This window comes from Montipora foliosa, chromosome 10 (assembly GCF_036669935.1).
Source record: "Montipora foliosa isolate CH-2021 chromosome 10, ASM3666993v2, whole genome shotgun sequence".
Classification (NCBI taxonomy): domain Eukaryota; kingdom Metazoa; phylum Cnidaria; class Anthozoa; order Scleractinia; family Acroporidae; genus Montipora; species Montipora foliosa.
Window position 1 is genome coordinate 11,720,311 of NC_090878.1, and position 17,500 is coordinate 11,737,810.

General features: G+C 39.8%; 1 protein-coding gene and 1 long non-coding RNA gene across 3 annotated transcripts in view; both read right to left on the bottom strand.

Annotated features, from left to right (window-relative positions):
• Positions 1-17,500, bottom strand: part of LOC137973186 (tyrosine-protein kinase receptor torso-like) — a 46,267-nt gene that overhangs the window by 6,445 nt on the left and 22,322 nt on the right. For both annotated transcript variants that reach the window (XM_068819954.1, XM_068819953.1), the window contains exons 6-12: positions 14,166-14,368; positions 11,066-11,262; positions 10,583-10,675; positions 8,326-8,976; positions 7,526-7,737; positions 6,053-6,093; positions 3,378-3,474 (exon numbers count right to left, since the gene is read on the bottom strand). In XM_068819954.1, coding sequence (XP_068676055.1) covers positions 3,378-3,474; positions 6,053-6,093; positions 7,526-7,737; positions 8,326-8,976; positions 10,583-10,675; positions 11,066-11,262; positions 14,166-14,368 — 1,494 coding nt within the window. The remainder of the gene's footprint in view (positions 1-3,377; positions 3,475-6,052; positions 6,094-7,525; positions 7,738-8,325; positions 8,977-10,582; positions 10,676-11,065; positions 11,263-14,165; positions 14,369-17,500) is intronic.
• On the bottom strand, positions 215-3,371 carry LOC137973187 (uncharacterized). Its single transcript, XR_011117177.1, has 3 exons — positions 2,381-3,371; positions 2,147-2,291; positions 215-1,645 (listed from the first exon to the last, which is right to left on the bottom strand). It is a non-coding gene; the product is annotated as an uncharacterized lncRNA (long non-coding RNA).

The window sequence follows — 17,500 nt, forward strand, 5'->3', positions numbered from 1 at the left end:
TTTACTTCAGTCATGGAAGGAAGTCAATTGAGTGTTGATAGTAATCGGGCAGTTGCTTCTGTTCTGGTTTCACTTGAATGGCTGAGAGGTCTACTGGTAATTGTTTAGTAATGCGTTTGGTTTTGGTTTTACAACACTCAATTTAGAACCACTACAGGATCCAGTTCAAACCAATTTATTTATTTACTTTGTGTGTTGCAAGTAATAACTGTGTAGTATCTGATCACCTTCTACAAGGTATCCTTACTTCATCATGAGAGTAACGCTGGCTGCAATCAACCACAACATGCACTTGTCAAGAAAATCAAAACTTACTAAAGCGCGAAAAGAACAAGGCCATAGAAAATAGTCAAAAAGGTTTCAAAAATTTCATGCCGAAATTGTGAAAGAAGAAAAATCTTTCAGTTACTTCCCCTTACCTGTAGCAAAAATGCTGCGTAGGCGCTCCATGTATGAGGGAAGTTTCACATTGCCTTCCGATAGAATGAATGAATCTTACCCAAAGCAAATTGCCCACACTATTGGCATGAAGGAGCCCCCGCCAACTGAAGAGTTGATGAAAGGACCTTTTTGTTTTGAAAAGAAGCTAAAATGAGCATTGGAACAGCATGCTACATCTTTCTGCATCAGAAACTGTTTCTGAAATGTCCATGTATTTATCAACATTTACAGACTGAAGTAGAAATGGACTAAGGGCTTTCCCTGTTACATGGAAAAGTTTGAAAAAACAATGTTTCATATCTATGTTACGTCCTAGTAGATGCATCAGCAGGGAAATAGTCCCACTTTTCATAACAGACATCTACAGCAAGCTGATGGTATGAATTTATAAATAATCATAAAGATAAATTTATAATAATGCTGAAGAAAAGCAAGCAATAGTTTTGAATTACATCATTTTTCAACAAAGTTTTATGTAAATTCAGTACTTGTTATATGCAGTAAATAAGTTGGTTTCTTTAAATGTATAGAAATAGTAGGTAACAGAATAAATACGTCTTGATAAAGTTCACTTTCTGCTTATGACTATCAGTAGTGATTGGCCACACAACCCAATAACATGATCCAGGCCAAGGTAAAAATGGGCATGGGAGGGAATATGTGTTTCTGATCAGGCTTATACTATGCACTAAGCATGAGTGACAGATGTTCACATGTCAATTATTTCGAAATCCCATGTATCTCCCACCAGGAGAAGGAAATGCTAGTCGAATCATCCTTACTGCACAAACACGTAGGACTCGTCTTGTTCCCTCTACCCAATTTCCTATATTTCCAGAGAGAGAACTGACGATAGGCTGCTTTGCGTAAGCTTTCCATGGAAAAATGGAATTCATCAGCTCTGATATCACACCGTGCCTTCATGCACACTTCAAGAATGTCTCTGTCCAAGCAAATGTTATGAAATGTTCAATAAGAAGTGATGCACTGCCGTGTCTTGCAACAGACATTTTCTTCCTCTGTTTCACTGGCACACAAACCTGACACTGGCACCATCGTACAGGTAGGTATTTTTGAGGTGCAGGCTCTTCGGGTAGGTTGTCTGCAACTAGCTTTTTAGCGAAGTCCAAACTGCCCTGCCCATACTCAATGATTTAACCAGCAAGTCATTCTTTGTAGGGTTATCCAGGGATTGAATGAATTCCTAGCATGAAATTTCACAAAATAAAGATAATTTTCGAATAAAGATAACCTATACAAGCTTGAGATTTACGGCTAGATGCCAGCATTACATATTTGAGCATCAGCAATGCCGATGGATGTTGACACCCCCACGCCCCCCCCCCCCCCACCCCCCTATGGATGAGGTCAATCAGAATTCGACTGGTAGGAATCTTTTTCAAAGGCACCGACGAAAAGTGAAGGGGTAGGAAAGGTTTTTTCACAGGGTTCCGACAAAAATCCGACCAGTAAGAACCTACTCGTCCATACCCCGGGGTCAGATCGTGAATGGAACGTCCCACCGCTCGGCACCATCAGGAATTTATATATTTTCCTGGCTTCTTTCTGGCTTCTTTGTGTGACTGCTACTGTTGATACCAAATCCGTAGACGAAAAAATATATAAATAAACGCTAGAAGAATGGTTAAATTATTGTGATAGAACATTCATTTGTAAGCTTCTGTATCATACGGCGTTATCATACCTGATTTTTCCACTTGGACTTGACACAATTATTTACAAGCGTCGGCACACCTGAGGTCGGCTGCTTTGCACGGACATTCTCCTCTTCCTCTCTTCCGTGCACATCGCCCTGAACAAATACAGTTGAGTCTTTCATTTTCTATTCCCTGAAAAAGAAAGAGACAATTCAGGTGTTGTAACGAAATATAAATTCAGTACCGCGGCCGCGTGCAAATTGCCATTTGAAATGTCTCACCTCTGTAGTTACGTCTAATCCTTCTTCCTCGTTGTCCTCTTCGTTAGAGTCCAGTGCTGACCCGTAAAAATTTACAGCTGTGTTTGCGGCGTCTTGTAGAAAGCTGTCCATGAACCACGGATGCGGCAAAGTTTTCAATACAAGTTATTAGCCAAAGAAAGTGAAAAAGACAATCTTAAATTGGCGCGCTTCGAATCGACAAGAAACAGAGGAAACCGGCGATAAGCAAAGAGCCAATGAGGAATCATTTCGTCATTTGAAAACAATAACAAACGGGCGCAATGCCGAATGGGTGAAACTGGGCCTTTAAGATGTACGTCCCAGAGTCTTCGTTCCTAATAAATGTGAGTAAATTGCTCGCTACACATAAGATTACAATTACAACAGAAGCTTGCAGCTACTTTGCCAATTCGAGGTAACTTAACCTGTAAAACTGCTCTGTTTTTTAGTCTTGTAGTTCATTTTTGCTTCTTTTATCCGTGATAAACGTTATCGCAGCTTCGCCAGCGAACCGTCGTTAAATTACTGCAAGCCTACTTGACTATCTCCCTTCCCCTCCGCAGCATTTCTACAATGTAGGTAAACTAGTAAAATACCTAAAGGCGGTTTCTGAAATCCATGAAAATGTAGCTCCAGTCAATTCTTGAGTCGTTTCAGGAAGTGTGAGTTGGAGGAAATGGAAACTAAGGCAAAGATAGTGGCTTTGTACATCTTTGAGTTCTGCGAGACCAGATACGACAGGAGGTCTTTCTTTCAAACTCACATTTTAATGAAGTCGCAACAAATTTCAACTGTGTTAGCTGGTAGTTAGCCTAGTAGTTATCATCAAGCATTTTGTGTTTCAGGAAGACGGATGCAAAGAGGCATGAAAACAGATCAAACAACTCACTCACACTATGAAATTCAAAACATTCCTCCTTCGATCGTATGTACCACACCTTTCTTAAAATGGTTTCATATGATGTTTCCTGCCTATAGTTACTTAGGGAGAACTTACACACGGTCTGTGCACATGTCAGGTTTTTCCAGTCTGTAACCACTCTTCAAGCTCTCCAAGACCTCTTTGTGTTTCTTCAGAGCGTAAGGTGAGCCCCCTGTAAATTATTCACAAAACATGTCTTGAGGCACACCATAAACCATTTAAAGAAAGCGAGGTGTTTTACTAAAGAAAACCCCGATTTCATAAACATTTGAACCTCACAATAAACAAATACACGCAAACTTGGGAAAATCGAGATCGTTCAGCCTATTTTTATCATGAACTGAGGAAAAAGTGGCGGATTGGTCACGTATAAACCTTGGCGTTGGACTATCTTACAGACGTTTAACCTCTCCTCACCCCACCCCCTCTCCCAAACAAAACAAAACAAAACAAAACAAAACAAAAGAAAACACGCACAAAAAAAAAACCTGAGTATGTTTCCCCGTTCGTTTGCGTGATCTAATTTCTGTGAGTCTGCTCATTCATCACACTAACTTCCTTCATTTCTTTCCGTGCTCATTCAGCCTGTCAGTCAGTTATTCAATTAATCTATTGGTTAACCACTCAGTCTCTGTGTCAACCGCTCAGTCCTTTGGATAGTTGCTTTACTAGTTGGATGGCCAGATTTGGTTCATTCCCTCATTTGTTTACTCAGTCATTCAGTCAGTCAGTCAGCCTGTTAGTCAATGTTAGCCGGTCAGCCAGTTAGCCTTTGAGTAACTCATCAAGTCGGTTACAGTTGTAGTTAACCAGCCAGCTCCTTTGATAACGCATTCATTTAGTCAGTTTGAGTGGGTAGGTAGGTCAGCCAGATAGGTAGTCGGACAAACAGTCAGTTGGCTAGACGTTTCACTCTTCTTAGTTCATTTACTCATCGAACCAGTCAGTGCATGAGTCCATCCATCTGTCAGTCAGCTTGTCCAGGCTTTTTCATTCAATGTTTGAGGTGTAAGAAAGGGCTGTTTTCTGTCAACGCATCTCTTTTATCCTTTACGTGGAGGTACATGTAATGGCCAAAGCAACTGGAAACAACGCAACCATAAGAAGTGCCTACGCAGATAATCACGAAGTAAATATAACCCAGTTTGCGGATGATGCTACATTGATTTTAATTGCTTTAGTAAAATCCCTGTCCTCAGCACTTGAATTAGTGCAAGACTTAAACAAAATTCCGGGCCTAGATGGATGGATCGGCAGCATCATCAGTAACAACCGGTTTTTTTTCGTAGAAGGAACTTTACATAGCCGAAAACGTACTAAAATTCAAGCCTGCTTTCTTGAACTATAAAGAAAAAATACCAGTTAAGTAAGTGCACTTGTGTACAGAGAATCTGAGAAAAATTTAAACCCTGGACACTAGCCAAGAGAGGTGACTCGGGTTCATGGACTGTAGACTGACAATAGTGATAATATAAATTGGACTTCTGCCTATTGTTTCGCAAGGCGGAGAACCAAGAGTACAAAACTCATAGACTTTCATTTCAATTTTTTATACAGACAAGTGCCAACTAGCAAGCGGTGAACAGAAAATGCACTTTTTCTTTCAAGACGCACTAGAAACGCCAGTTCATCTTTGTTGGTCATTCTCCCTAACTTCGTGAATAGGGAGCTTAAGGATGCAACGATTTAAAGCCAAGGTCTGAAAACTAAACTGAACTTTCGCATACCAGGACAGTAGCAGCTTTTAAAACTAATCGTACCTATTACTCGTAATTTCTAATCAGCCTCGTGCTGCGAGTTCGGCTGATTTTGAAACCATTTCCACAATTACTTCCTAAATTATATCGGCCTCGCGCTGCGCGTTCGGCCAATTTTGAAACCATTTGCACGATTACTTCCTTAATTGTACTCCACTCAGTCGTACTACTATTACTGATCATCGGTTCATTTCTAGTTTCCGTAAGTGGCTCGAATAAGACTTGATATGTGGTGTGATATCCTATATGGCCATCTAATTTAGAACAAAAGTACTCTAATTTAACACATTCCTTTACCTGAATCAAGATATGACATAGTAAATGGCGGGGAAACGAAGAAATGGGAACTTTTCGCGGGTTGTGTGTAAATTTTATGACTCACAACCCAACGTCTAGTCTCCAAAATAAACGTAATCATGGTTTGTATTCATATATTTAAGATCACCTGTTTGCAAAAGCCTGTACCTACTCTGTCAAAGTAAGGCAACCAATTTAAATTTATATATAAAGCTAAAAACAGCACTGAGACAAGCTTTAATAACACGGTCTTGTGCAATAGTCTAATTGTTGCTTCAATTTAATAAGCATACTGTTTCAGCCACTCTGTCACTAACAATTTATGTAATGGGCTTTTAAAGTGCAAAATAATAAATAAGAAAATCGTTCCTTTGTTTGCTCGTTTGTTCAACCGGTCAGATGGTAAGTGGGCCATTGGCAAGTCAGTCAGCCAGTCAAGTGGCCAACGTTTAATTGTGCAATGTGGAGTATATTTTATAAAAAAAAAAATGATGGAGGCTTATCTATTGGATAAAGTTATCCGGGCCAGGCCAGGGCCAGGTTATCGTAATATCGAAGAGATGATACACACACTTTTGAATAACTGTAGTTTCACAAAACACATGTTCTTGCATTCGAGTCTCATCATCAGCAAACGACTAAAAGTATGGTAAAAATATATTAATTAAAATTGTATAAATAATTCTTATCACTGACCAAGAGTTGCGATTTCCCACAGGACCACGCCATAGGACCAACTGCAAGTAAAACAAATGGATCAGCAAAACTAAATAGTGTTCATTTTGCTGCTGGTGTGTAGTTTGGAATTAGAAGTGAAATTGAATTAATACAATACCAAAGATGACAAGTTATCTCCAGTTAATTATTTTTTTTTTTGGGGGGGGGGGGGGGGGGGCGGTTAAGCAATGGATATCCAATTCACTGAAGCATGATACAGGCCCAACAGTAAATAACTTGTATTGTTTTTATGTAAAGAACCCCACAAGACGTATTGCATTATGGGGATGGGAAAATAGGAAATGCAAAATACAGTAACAATGTTGATTATCTTGTGTTTCAGTATTGACTTAAGGTGGCTGAATAAAGTTCAATATTGCTAGTGCTAATCACCCTTACTTGCAGTCGACGACTGAATTGCGAAGCGCGTGGCTCACGACATCGGACTGAAAGCATACAAATGCGCCTCTGGCTGCCGCTACACAGTCCATGTTTGATGTCGGAGCACAGCACCATAGCTAGATGTTAAATAGCTGCGAGTCGATTTTGATGAGTGAGGAAAACCGGAGAACCCGGAGAAAAACCCTCGAGTCAGGTTGAGATCGGCTGAAACTCAGCCCACATGCAGAATTGAACCCCGGCTCGCAGTGGTGGGAGGCCCGATAGATAACCACTAAGCCACCCTGACTCCCTACCAATGTTTCATTTACCTTTTTCTCTAAAACCCTTGATCCTTTGGTCCCCAAAAATGGTAGGTAAAAAGTTAACAACACGATCTTCGGTTTTTTGATAGTTAAGCTGACGTATATGCAATTGCCATGGCAACATGAATAAATATAAACAGACCTTTAAAATCGGTTTTGTTTATTTGCAGAAAAACTGGTCGTTAGATTTTCTTTATAATTTGCATGCAACAAGCTTGTAACGATGCTCACAAGTTAACACTATTTTAATAAAAATTTAATTGACAGAGAAATCTTTAATTATCTCTTCTTGAAGGTTCACTGGAATATCTAGAATTTCCTCTGTTAAAGTTTAAATTTTTTTTAATTCTCCAGTTAAGTATTTCAAAGTAACTTTGTGCCAAATTGCGTTCAATTCTAACGAGTGGTTCTCGAGAAATAGGCGTATTTCCGAGAAAGCCTTTCCACATTCATTCGCAATTTTTTGACTAACTACACATGCCCTGCATTTAACAGGGTTCTTTCCATAACAAAGAAAGATCTGCGAATTGCGAAGTTCATTGCATTCAGTGCATTGTTACCATTTCTAGCATATATTTCTCATAAAAGACTAAAACCATCAAAACACTTTGTTCAATTATGAGGAAAAATAGTACAGATAACGGATGCATTGAGCAAATAAAATGATTGTTGTATCGGAGCCATGTTTTTTTTGTTGCAATCCTTGCACGCGCGCTGCATTGCGTTAGTTATCAAACCTAATACTCACACATCGCTCCTCGTGGTGAAGATCTCCTCAAAAATTGACTCGGGAGCCATCCACTTCACTGGCAGTTTCTTCCCAGTGTCTACTTTGTACACCTCATGGTACAAATGCCTCATCAATCCAAAGTCAGCAATCTTGACTCTCTTACCATGACCCACGAGAATGTTCCTTGCTGCTAAGTCCCTGTGGACTAGGCCCTTCTGGGAAAGATAGGTCTGTAAACCAAAAAGAATAACCATGGGTATTCCTATGGATTTGAGATGCAAAGTCCTGGCTAGTGGCTTGGGAACTGGAGAATTTCAAGAAACCGCGGGCCAAAGAGACTCCTTGATCATATCACGCCAATTGTACATCCAGTGAAAGTGACTCCTAACATAATTGATTTCTTCAAATAGACTTACTTAGCGTTAGGTATTAGCCCTTTTTAAACGAAAGAATTTGTTTATACAAGGATAGGAGTTCAATACTTCCACTCCACTAAAAATCTCATCAGTATGATACTAACCGAACACCATAAAGAAACTAAGAGCAACAACATGTACTGATATGCCAAGCCAGGCATTACAAAGCTCAGAGGACCAATCAACCACCTTTTAAGCAATGCGAAGATTTCCCTTAATGCTACGCACAACAATATTACAACACTGACTTGGATAGAGTTTAGGTAATCGTGATTCCCAGTCACAAAGAGAGATCGTATTGCTGCTATGGCTAGACCCTGAAGCTAGCTGAGCAATTATAGCGATTACAACCAGATGGTTTGCGAATATTGACTTATGTCATTCCAATCATTATTAGCTTACCATGCCACTTGCAATCTGCCAGGCAAGTTTTATAAGATCAAGTGGAGCAAATGACTCGCAATCCTCATCACATTCATCGCCCATATTTTTGGTGGGAACATCTTCCTGGTTTGACGCGGATGACGAAACTACCACCAAAGGTATCGCATTGCTGCCATCAGCGATGTCAGTTCCTTCATTTCCTGCTGGATATGTTGAAGAGCAGTTGAGCAAAGGAATCCCACTTTCATCATTGATATCACCGATGAGATCTCCTTCATCGTCTCCTGCATAAGCAGGAGGGATGCTGGACAATGGTATTGTGCTTTTACTGTTGCCAGAAGCAATAGTTTCATCATATTCTTCTCCACTTATTGAAGGGAGGCTTAAAAAGGGTATTGTGCATTCATCGTTGCCAGAAGGGAGGGCTTTTTTCTGTCCTTCCCCAGATGTGGTAGGGCAGCTAATGGCAATCAAGGGTATCACACATTCATTTCTGCTAGAGGTGATTGTTTCTTTGTGATCTTCTGCCGATGTAGAGGGGAAGCACATCAAGGGTGATGCAGAATCAATGTTGCCAGAAGCGATGATTTCCTCATGTTCTGGGGCACATGTGGAAATGCAGCTGTTTTCATACAACACAACTGTTTTAATCCCATCTGCTTCACCACCCTAAGTGAGAAATTTATTCCGTTAAATTAACAAAAGATTCATGGCAGTTGAGTTAACAAACATTGATTTAAGCCTCAGCCTTCAAGTTAATTATCCTTTTTTGGGCTGGCATTGTTTATTATTATTATTTTTTTTTATAGTCAAATCAATTTATGTTAAGGTGATTCCTCAGAAATTAAAGTTCCCGATGAATTTTTTTAAAACTTTCCCTGAATGTTCTCTACCAAGCACTGTTTCGAAAAAAACAATAAAAATGATAGGTCACCATTCTCGCTTAAGAGATATGATGGGCCAATCTTACCCAATTTATGCTTGTACTCGTGCTATTTAGGCGCATTATTCATCGGTCCACGTTACATTTTGCGGTAGCTCGATAGGTAGTTTATAAAAGTAATACTCGGAAAAAAACTTAGCAGGTAGAAAATGTCGAGCATATAGAACAATATTATATAAAATTTGTGGAAACATAACACTATTTGAAACGACGTGGACGTAAAGCGTTCGTAGAGTCGTTATTTTTGCGGTCATAATTTGCATCACAGAGTAACGGGTTCCAACATGCTTTCGCCTAGATCTTTTTTTGCTTCCGATAAATTTTTTTAGTTTTCTTTTAAATTAAGGGACACAATATGCACACTATTATTATGCAATAAAAAATACAGGTCACCATGCTCGTTTAAAAGAAAATGAGCATTTATTTCGCTATCGAGCTTAGCTTGAGGGAAATTTCTTTCGCTGTGTACGTGCACACGCTAATTTGCGCGCGCTAATGACGCAAAAATCGTGCGCAGTAGGGATGCGCAATGCAATACTGAGGAATCACCTTAACACTCTACTTTGCCTTCTATAACTCTAAATGTCTATTACTCTTCTAGTAAGAGAAACAACAGATTACATGGTCACTTAGTCACAAAATTATCAATGGCAGCAGAAAGCCACTGTTACACGTTGAAACTTTTAGTTGAAACTTGTGTGCAACGGCACTGCAAAAAAGTTCCAGCAGGCGTTGCACGGTGTAACATAACAGGTCGAAGCTGGTTCGGTTGTGGCCGTTAAGTTTGTGCTCTGAGCATCAAAGGGACCTGGCATTCACAACACCCGGCATTCTTCAAGATGGCAAATACAAGGAAAGAGAAGACACGCCGAAAAGTACTTAAACAACGCTTTCATTTCATGTCCAGTATCGAATTCTAGTGATAATTCCGTGTCGACTAACAGAAATTCTTTTTTTTTTTGTTAATACATCGAATGACTTTTAAATTTTGTAGAAAATAATTTGCGATCTTCTCAGTTGCTTCGATCGACGGCAAAAATGCAGCCTCGATTCAGCCGGCGATCACCCTTTTCTCAAGCGGCGATTTTCACCAGCAGCCGGCACTTAGCTGCATCCCTGAATCACAATTATATGGCCTGTTGCTACATGTATCTATAAGCTTTAGCTGCAGACACATAATTTCTACAAGGCTATCCAATAATGTTTACTGTGGGTTTTAGGCATTTGATATTGCTGCAGTTTTAAAAAAAAATGGCACAAAGGAATGAGAATAAAGATCTATCAGGTTTGCATCCTGGATTTAACATCATATCAAAATTAAGAAGCATATACCTGGTCTAGTGTAGCTGTGTTGCATTCTTTTGTCTCTGCATACTGTTTTTTGCTTTCAGTAATAACGACAGCTCCCAAGGTAGAACCTTTAATCTGTGTATACAAGTAAGCAATAAGTGTTATCATAAAAAAGCGGTTTGTGGTCCTCATTGACCCACAAAGTCACAACCATAGAATTTGTTTTGGCTAACACCCAGGCCTCGATTGTTCAAAAGGTGGATAGCGCCATCCACCGGATAAATCACTATCCAGCGGATAAACACCAGCAAAACCCATTGAGTTATCCAGTGGATAGCGCTATCCACCATTGGAACAACTGGGGCCAGATGAGTTTAGTTTTAAGATGGAAGTGAAGCTCGCCTTAGGACAAAACACTCCTTTGAATTTTCCTATTCAAATGTTGTAATATTCTTTGTTTTTCCCTTAATACTTAATGCATCTATAGGAATTGGCTTACTAATGATGTTTGGCTAACATAGTTACCTGACTTCTTTTTGCTCTCAACCAGTGAAGCAAGTCTCCATGGGGAACATACTCAATAATCAGACGAATAGGTGTCTTCTGTGGAGTGGCCTCTGTCCAACAGCCTACAAAACGCAGCACGTTTGGATTCTTCCCCAGTAGCTTCATGAGCTCAATCTCCTTCAGAAATTCTAATTTCTCCTCTTCATTGGCGTTTTCTTGAGAAAAAAAGTTATGAAATAATGTTGAACAAATCAGTTTCAAAGTAGGTTGCTTAGTGTTTCATGTGCAGTGTGATGAACGGTTATCTATTTTATTGTAATCTGACTGCAGTCTTTGCGGTAAAGCACAACCCAGTATTTCCATTTGCTGTCACTACGGGCAATCTAATTGGCTGTGGCATTTATGAGAATGAGTTATATACCATCTCTCTAGATAGTATAACTCTTTGAGGGAATTTCCGGTCATAAAGGCGAGACAATCCTTGCATTTTTTTAACCCGCTAAGCCTAAGACGAGCTGTTTTCACTGCACTTCCGGACTTTTCCGACTTTAACTAGTCAAACTTGTCCTACTGAAAACAAAAACCAATGGAGTTTCAGTTTTAAGAACTAGGGGTAGTCGGAGCTTAGGAGAGTGAGTTTGATATGTTTGTAGGCGTACAGGTAGCAGTTGAGGGGGAAGGATGGATGGATGGTCCGTGCGATAGATAAATACTTTTTGCATATTTGAAAGTGAGGGTTGTGTACAGAGAAAAGGTTGTGAAGGCTAGTGATATCGTATGGTTCTGTCCAAGTGCTTGTAGAGTGCGTCAGGCAAGTTAATAGAACATTTTGTTTTAGGGCTTGTTTACATGGAGAAAGGGTGACCCTCATTACAGACTTTCGCTGCAATCTGACAGTAATCCGATCCCACAAACGTTGACCCTGCTAGAAGGGTGATCCTACCTCAAGTGTTTACATGGCAAAAAGTTGGCCCTCCTAGGGCTACCCTACCAAGCAGATAGGGTGGCCCTACCCCTAGGGTGACCCTACCTCTCATGTAAACCAAAGCGGAAAATACAATAGGCAAGGGTTCTAGAAGGGTCACTTTATCTCCATGTAAACAGGCCCTTACTGGTGCAATAGATGTTCTACAGGGCTCAGTCGTTCAAAGGCCAATCAGCGCTTTAAAATCCGGGTCCTCATTTTGTTCAAAAACATTTCTTTGGACAATTTTCTTGGTCATTTTTAAGAGCACCCAATCAACAATTTAAACTGAATTTCCTTTTGAATCCATTTCCCACACCCCCCTCCACCGCGGCCGCAAAATTGCAGCCGTTCAGGGTAAGATTGTTGAGAAATTGCGTTACTTCCATTTCCTTACAAATTTGGCACATCGGATGTTTATGAAATTAGACAACCACTGGCCAGTTTTTATTGGAATCGGTTGAAATAAACAAAGGATTGTTGAAATGACATCATACTGTGATATGCCGAAAACCGCCATCGAGCGAGACAGAAATGGCCCACACCTAAGGGAATGAAATTCAGGGAATTTTACTTGAAATCACGGAAAAAAAAAGTTACATAGAGAGCTTAATTCTTAAGAGCCTAGTGAAGATATCTGGATAAATTTTATGGCAATAGTAAAGGATTTTCATATAAAAGTGGGGTTAGCATCTTTTTGTTGTGTAAACGTAATTAAATATTCCATGTGGCCTCAACAATGTGCTTGTATTTACCGTCGGCCGTAAACTTGATTTCCACTCTCAAAATTACCGTAGAATAAGCTTTTAGAATGATGTTCTTGTCTTATGTGGTAATACTTGACGATTTGGGAACATTTTGTGAAAACATATTTGTGACGCGTCACACACGTATCTATCTAATATCGTCTTAAATTCCCAAGTAATCGAGGTATCATTAGTTTTTCTTTCAGCAATAAGTTATCATCACAAGGAGCTATAATTTATACTCAGACAGAATATTTCCGAAGTAATTCAGTATCTTATACCTGGTTATATTTTATTATTAAATCTTCGACCTCAGATATTGTATCGGTTATCAGCTCATATACTATATGACCTAATTGGAAGCTAATTGGCCTTAATTTCCAAATGTCCAAGCGTTCAGAATGTAATGAAAATTTAATAAAACAATTAGTCCATTCGCACTTGTTGGATACGAGACTGGTTATCGCCAACTTGACACTTCGCGCCTCGTTACCTATTTACAATCTCATATTTGATGTGCGCTCGTGGAATAATTGTTAAATAAAATTTCAGTTTACAGTTTAACGATGAAATTATATACAAAATGGATTATATATGAACAGCGGATATGAAATCAAGCGTAAAGCCTGAAAAATTCAGGACTTCAACTACAATTGCAAAAATCGCGTTCATAACTGCGAGGATCATAGCTTCACTTGAGTTTACAGCTTATTGAGTCAAGGGAATAAATCAAGTGTCCCTTATCCCTACATCAACAACACTTTCGAAGTCAAGCCCGTAAACTAGTCCTTTAATCGCCCTTAACCGGTTCACCCTTGAGAGTCGCTTGCTGCTGTATGCAGTGTCATGACATAAGTGCAATCACACTCATCGACATACCGCTATATAATGAGATTCACGTTACTTGGTATAGGAGTCACAAAGTGACCCTCTTACCATGACGTCATCCAAAACTCCAACCAAAGAGCGATACATGAATTGAAGTTCTTAGGCCTAAGGGAACTCCTTTTAACACATTACGAAGTACCATTAATGGCATCATGCTTCTGAATGAGAGGTGTGTCTTGTGCAAAGCAAAAAGCTACTGTATCACAATGTCCAAGGCATAAATATTTGACACCTGACTACATGTAGATGACTAAAATTTTTCCAGACTGCAAAGCGCTATTCGATGTAAAGGCTAGCCATACCCAAACAGCCAACAAACTATATGAAGAGGTATTCAACTATTGTTGGGCAGTTCTCTAAAACAAACATCGAAAATAATAATACAATGCAGTTGAAGTCGAAGCTAATAGTTGATGCTTGCATTGCATACTTATTTACCTTAATTGACTCCCGGGATACAAATGCAAGGTAATTACTTCGGTGTGTGATCCATACAAGGAATAGACACTTTCATACCCACCATGTAATTCTTTAACAGCAACGATCTTGTACTTGAAATTTTTCTCACACCAGTCTTTGGTATTCTTGTTAAAGAACTCCAATCCGTCAATCAATTTGGCTTTGTGCACTTTCCCAAATGCTCCTTGACCCACCTCTTCCAATTTTTCTATTCTAGCTGGAGGAATTTCGCAGGAATTCAGTGGTTTAATATCCTTTGCTGTCCTAAAAAAAAACAACCCAAAGGAACAACATCAATTACAGCTATCCAGATGTGGAACGAGGTTTCAGTAAGTTATGGGACTCACGCAACGTCACAACAAATTTTATTTTAGGTCGCAGAAGGAATGGGGCTTATCCCTAATAGTTGGCTACGAGTGCTTTACAAAATAGAGCTTTCACAAAAGCCTTTCTTGCTATCTTTTTGTTTTGTTTATGCAACTCTGAGACTACGCGAGACCAATCCATTGAGGCTTAAATGAGATTTGGGTCACAGATCATCATTTGAACAAACCCACATCTTTCCTAATGCTACCTCTTAGAGTTCTAAAGTGTGATGTCATGAAAAAACTAAATTTGTGAAATTATGCCATTTTTGAGGTATAGAGTATTTTCACTCACGTGATCAGTAACCTTGTTTTTCTACCGAAATAAAAGAAAACATTTGCATGATAACACAGCGCAATTTCCGGAGAATTAGTCAGAGACATCAACATGGCTGCCATCCCTTTCTTTAGCGACATCAATGTGGCTGCTGTGGCGTCACGTGAAAACACTATTATGAAAGGACAACATCCAAAAGGCCTACTCGCCAAAAATGAGCATTTCAGGGCAAAATGTCTTTGAGATATTAGCCCAGTTATGCTCATGTGACAATTATCTCAGTCTCTTTACTGCTAGGACTGAAGTGTCGAAATGGAGTACATTTGCAATTGTACAGAACTAGATGTTTCATGTTAACCCCCGGGTTAATGAATTGAAGAGACTTATTTTTCGATGTTGACTCAGGGGTACTCTGACAAAATCTCAGTGCCCATTTGCAGGAGTCGAACCTACGACATTCCGATTACTAGTTATTTTGATGCTCTACCCCTGAGCTATAGGAAACTAGTGGAAGCTACGCCATTAAACAACAATCATGGACAAATTCTTCGGAACAATTCAGCATTTTATCTTTCAACTCACTTATCGCATATTCTGGACTCTTTTGCAATCCTCTTTCCCCCATTCAATGTCACTTGAGGGAAATGAAGTGAAAACAGTGTGCAGAACTGAGAGTGGACCAGTTTATGCCCAACATTGATTGGGTGGGGAGGGGAGTGGGAGAGCGCCTCAGTGAAGTCCCAAAAATGTGTACTGGAATGAGTGCTCCAAAGGAATTTGTCCATGATCGTAGGTTCCAATGACAACTGTCCCTCTATACTGCAAGGACTGAAATTGTCTGCAGCGTGCATTGATTTCTTGCTATATAAATGAAGTGGATGACAAATGTTAATCCCGGTGAATGAAATGAAGAGAGGATATTTCCGATGGTAACTCAGTGATACTCGGAAAGAATCCGAGAGCTCCTTCGCAGGTTTTTAACCTACGACAGCCTTCCGATGACCACAGTATTTCGGATGCTCAAGCACTGAGCTATAAGAGACTCGTAGGAGCCATGTCATGATCCATGATTTCGATGGTGTCTCGGTCATACTCGGAAAAAATCTGAGTGCTCGTTTTTAAGAGTCAAACCTACGACCTTCCGATTACAACTTCGGATTCTTTACCACTGGGTTACAGGAGACTCGTGGGAGCTACAATCACTGGTGAAAGTCTTGGGACGCTCACCCTTTTAGGTTAGTTTTCTTATTTAGTTTCATTAATTGTATTAAATACGAAAACCACCTCTTCACGCTTCAATAAACATGGAAATAAGTTAACCAGATTGAATTTAAAGCCCTGTACAGGCCCGCAAATGATCGCGTCACGGAAATGATCCCCAAATTGGACAGCAAATGATTCCCGGACCAGAAATGATCCTCAAACTGGACCGCCAAATGATCCCTGACCAGAAATGGTTACGCCATCAGTAATTACGAATGGAATGGACTCGAGAATTTAGAGACAGGAGAAAATAGGAAAGGAACTTTATATTAAATGTTTTGCCGAACTCATCACAGACGAAAGGGAGACAATAAGTTCCACAAAATTCAGTTGTCCCACCAGACATGAATTCTTGAAGGTTGAATCCCGAAACGTCGCTTCGTTTTTTTCTTTATTACTTTGCCAGAGCATACCAGCGGCTGCGAAAAAGTTACCAATTCGAAAAGGCTCTGCCTATCGTTATGATAAGCTTCTCAATATAAGGACAGCAAAATGCATGAAAATTGAAAAGGCGAAATCAAACCAGAAAAGAGTAAGCTGCACTACGTGCAAGATTCACAATTTAAAATCAAACAACGAAAATTTTTTGAGCCCAAAATAGTGACCTCATTCAAACTTGATGCGGTTTTGCAGTTTACATGATAGATGAAACCGTATCATTTTGAAAACGCTCCAGTTTTGGCAGCGTTTTGTTGCAGTCTCGATCGATGTCGTGTAAAGAGAATACGTAAAAGCATTAAAAACGTTGCGGTTACAAATGAAAACGGGTTTGTGTAAACGCTAATGAGCTCTGTTCTCTTCCAGGTACTATTTTTAGCTTTGTGCATTAAAAAAAAATTCCACATGCAATTGAATCCACCGATTCAAGAACAAGTTTGAATGGCAGTCTTAAAGCCGCGAAAATTTTAATTTCATTTTAAAAGTTGAGTTCATTCCATGTCCATATATTCCTCTGTATCTGTTCACATGATAGAGAGACGAAATTTCGTCCCCGTACCAGTCATTCCGGAATGGGTTCATCCCGGTTTTCAATCCGAATGAAATTCTCGTTCTGGCAGGACAGTTCATTCTAGTAGCATGTAAACTGAAAACGAACTCCGTTCCGAGATGAACCGTGTAGTCTGGGGTGAGTGGCGCATGCGTATCGTTTTCAAGATGGCAGATGGTGAGGAAAATACTGGGTAAGAAAGAAACGAATATTCGCTGGAAATGGGACGACACGAAGACATTAGCGAGGCTACAATTTGAACTCAGAGTGAAAAGACCTGTTCGTCTTTTCTGTTTAGCCCAAAGAAGCAGCCCAATGGTCAAGTTGTTAGTTAAACTTGCATATGTGGCCATTAATAGGCACAATAACATGTCCCGCGAAACTTGCACCATCTTTGTTTTCGATCTGGTGTAAAAAACCATGCATGAGAGAAAGCCTACGGTCGATTTTGCCATGTGAATGCAGTACGAACTACATTCTGGAACGAAAGTCATTCCGGTATC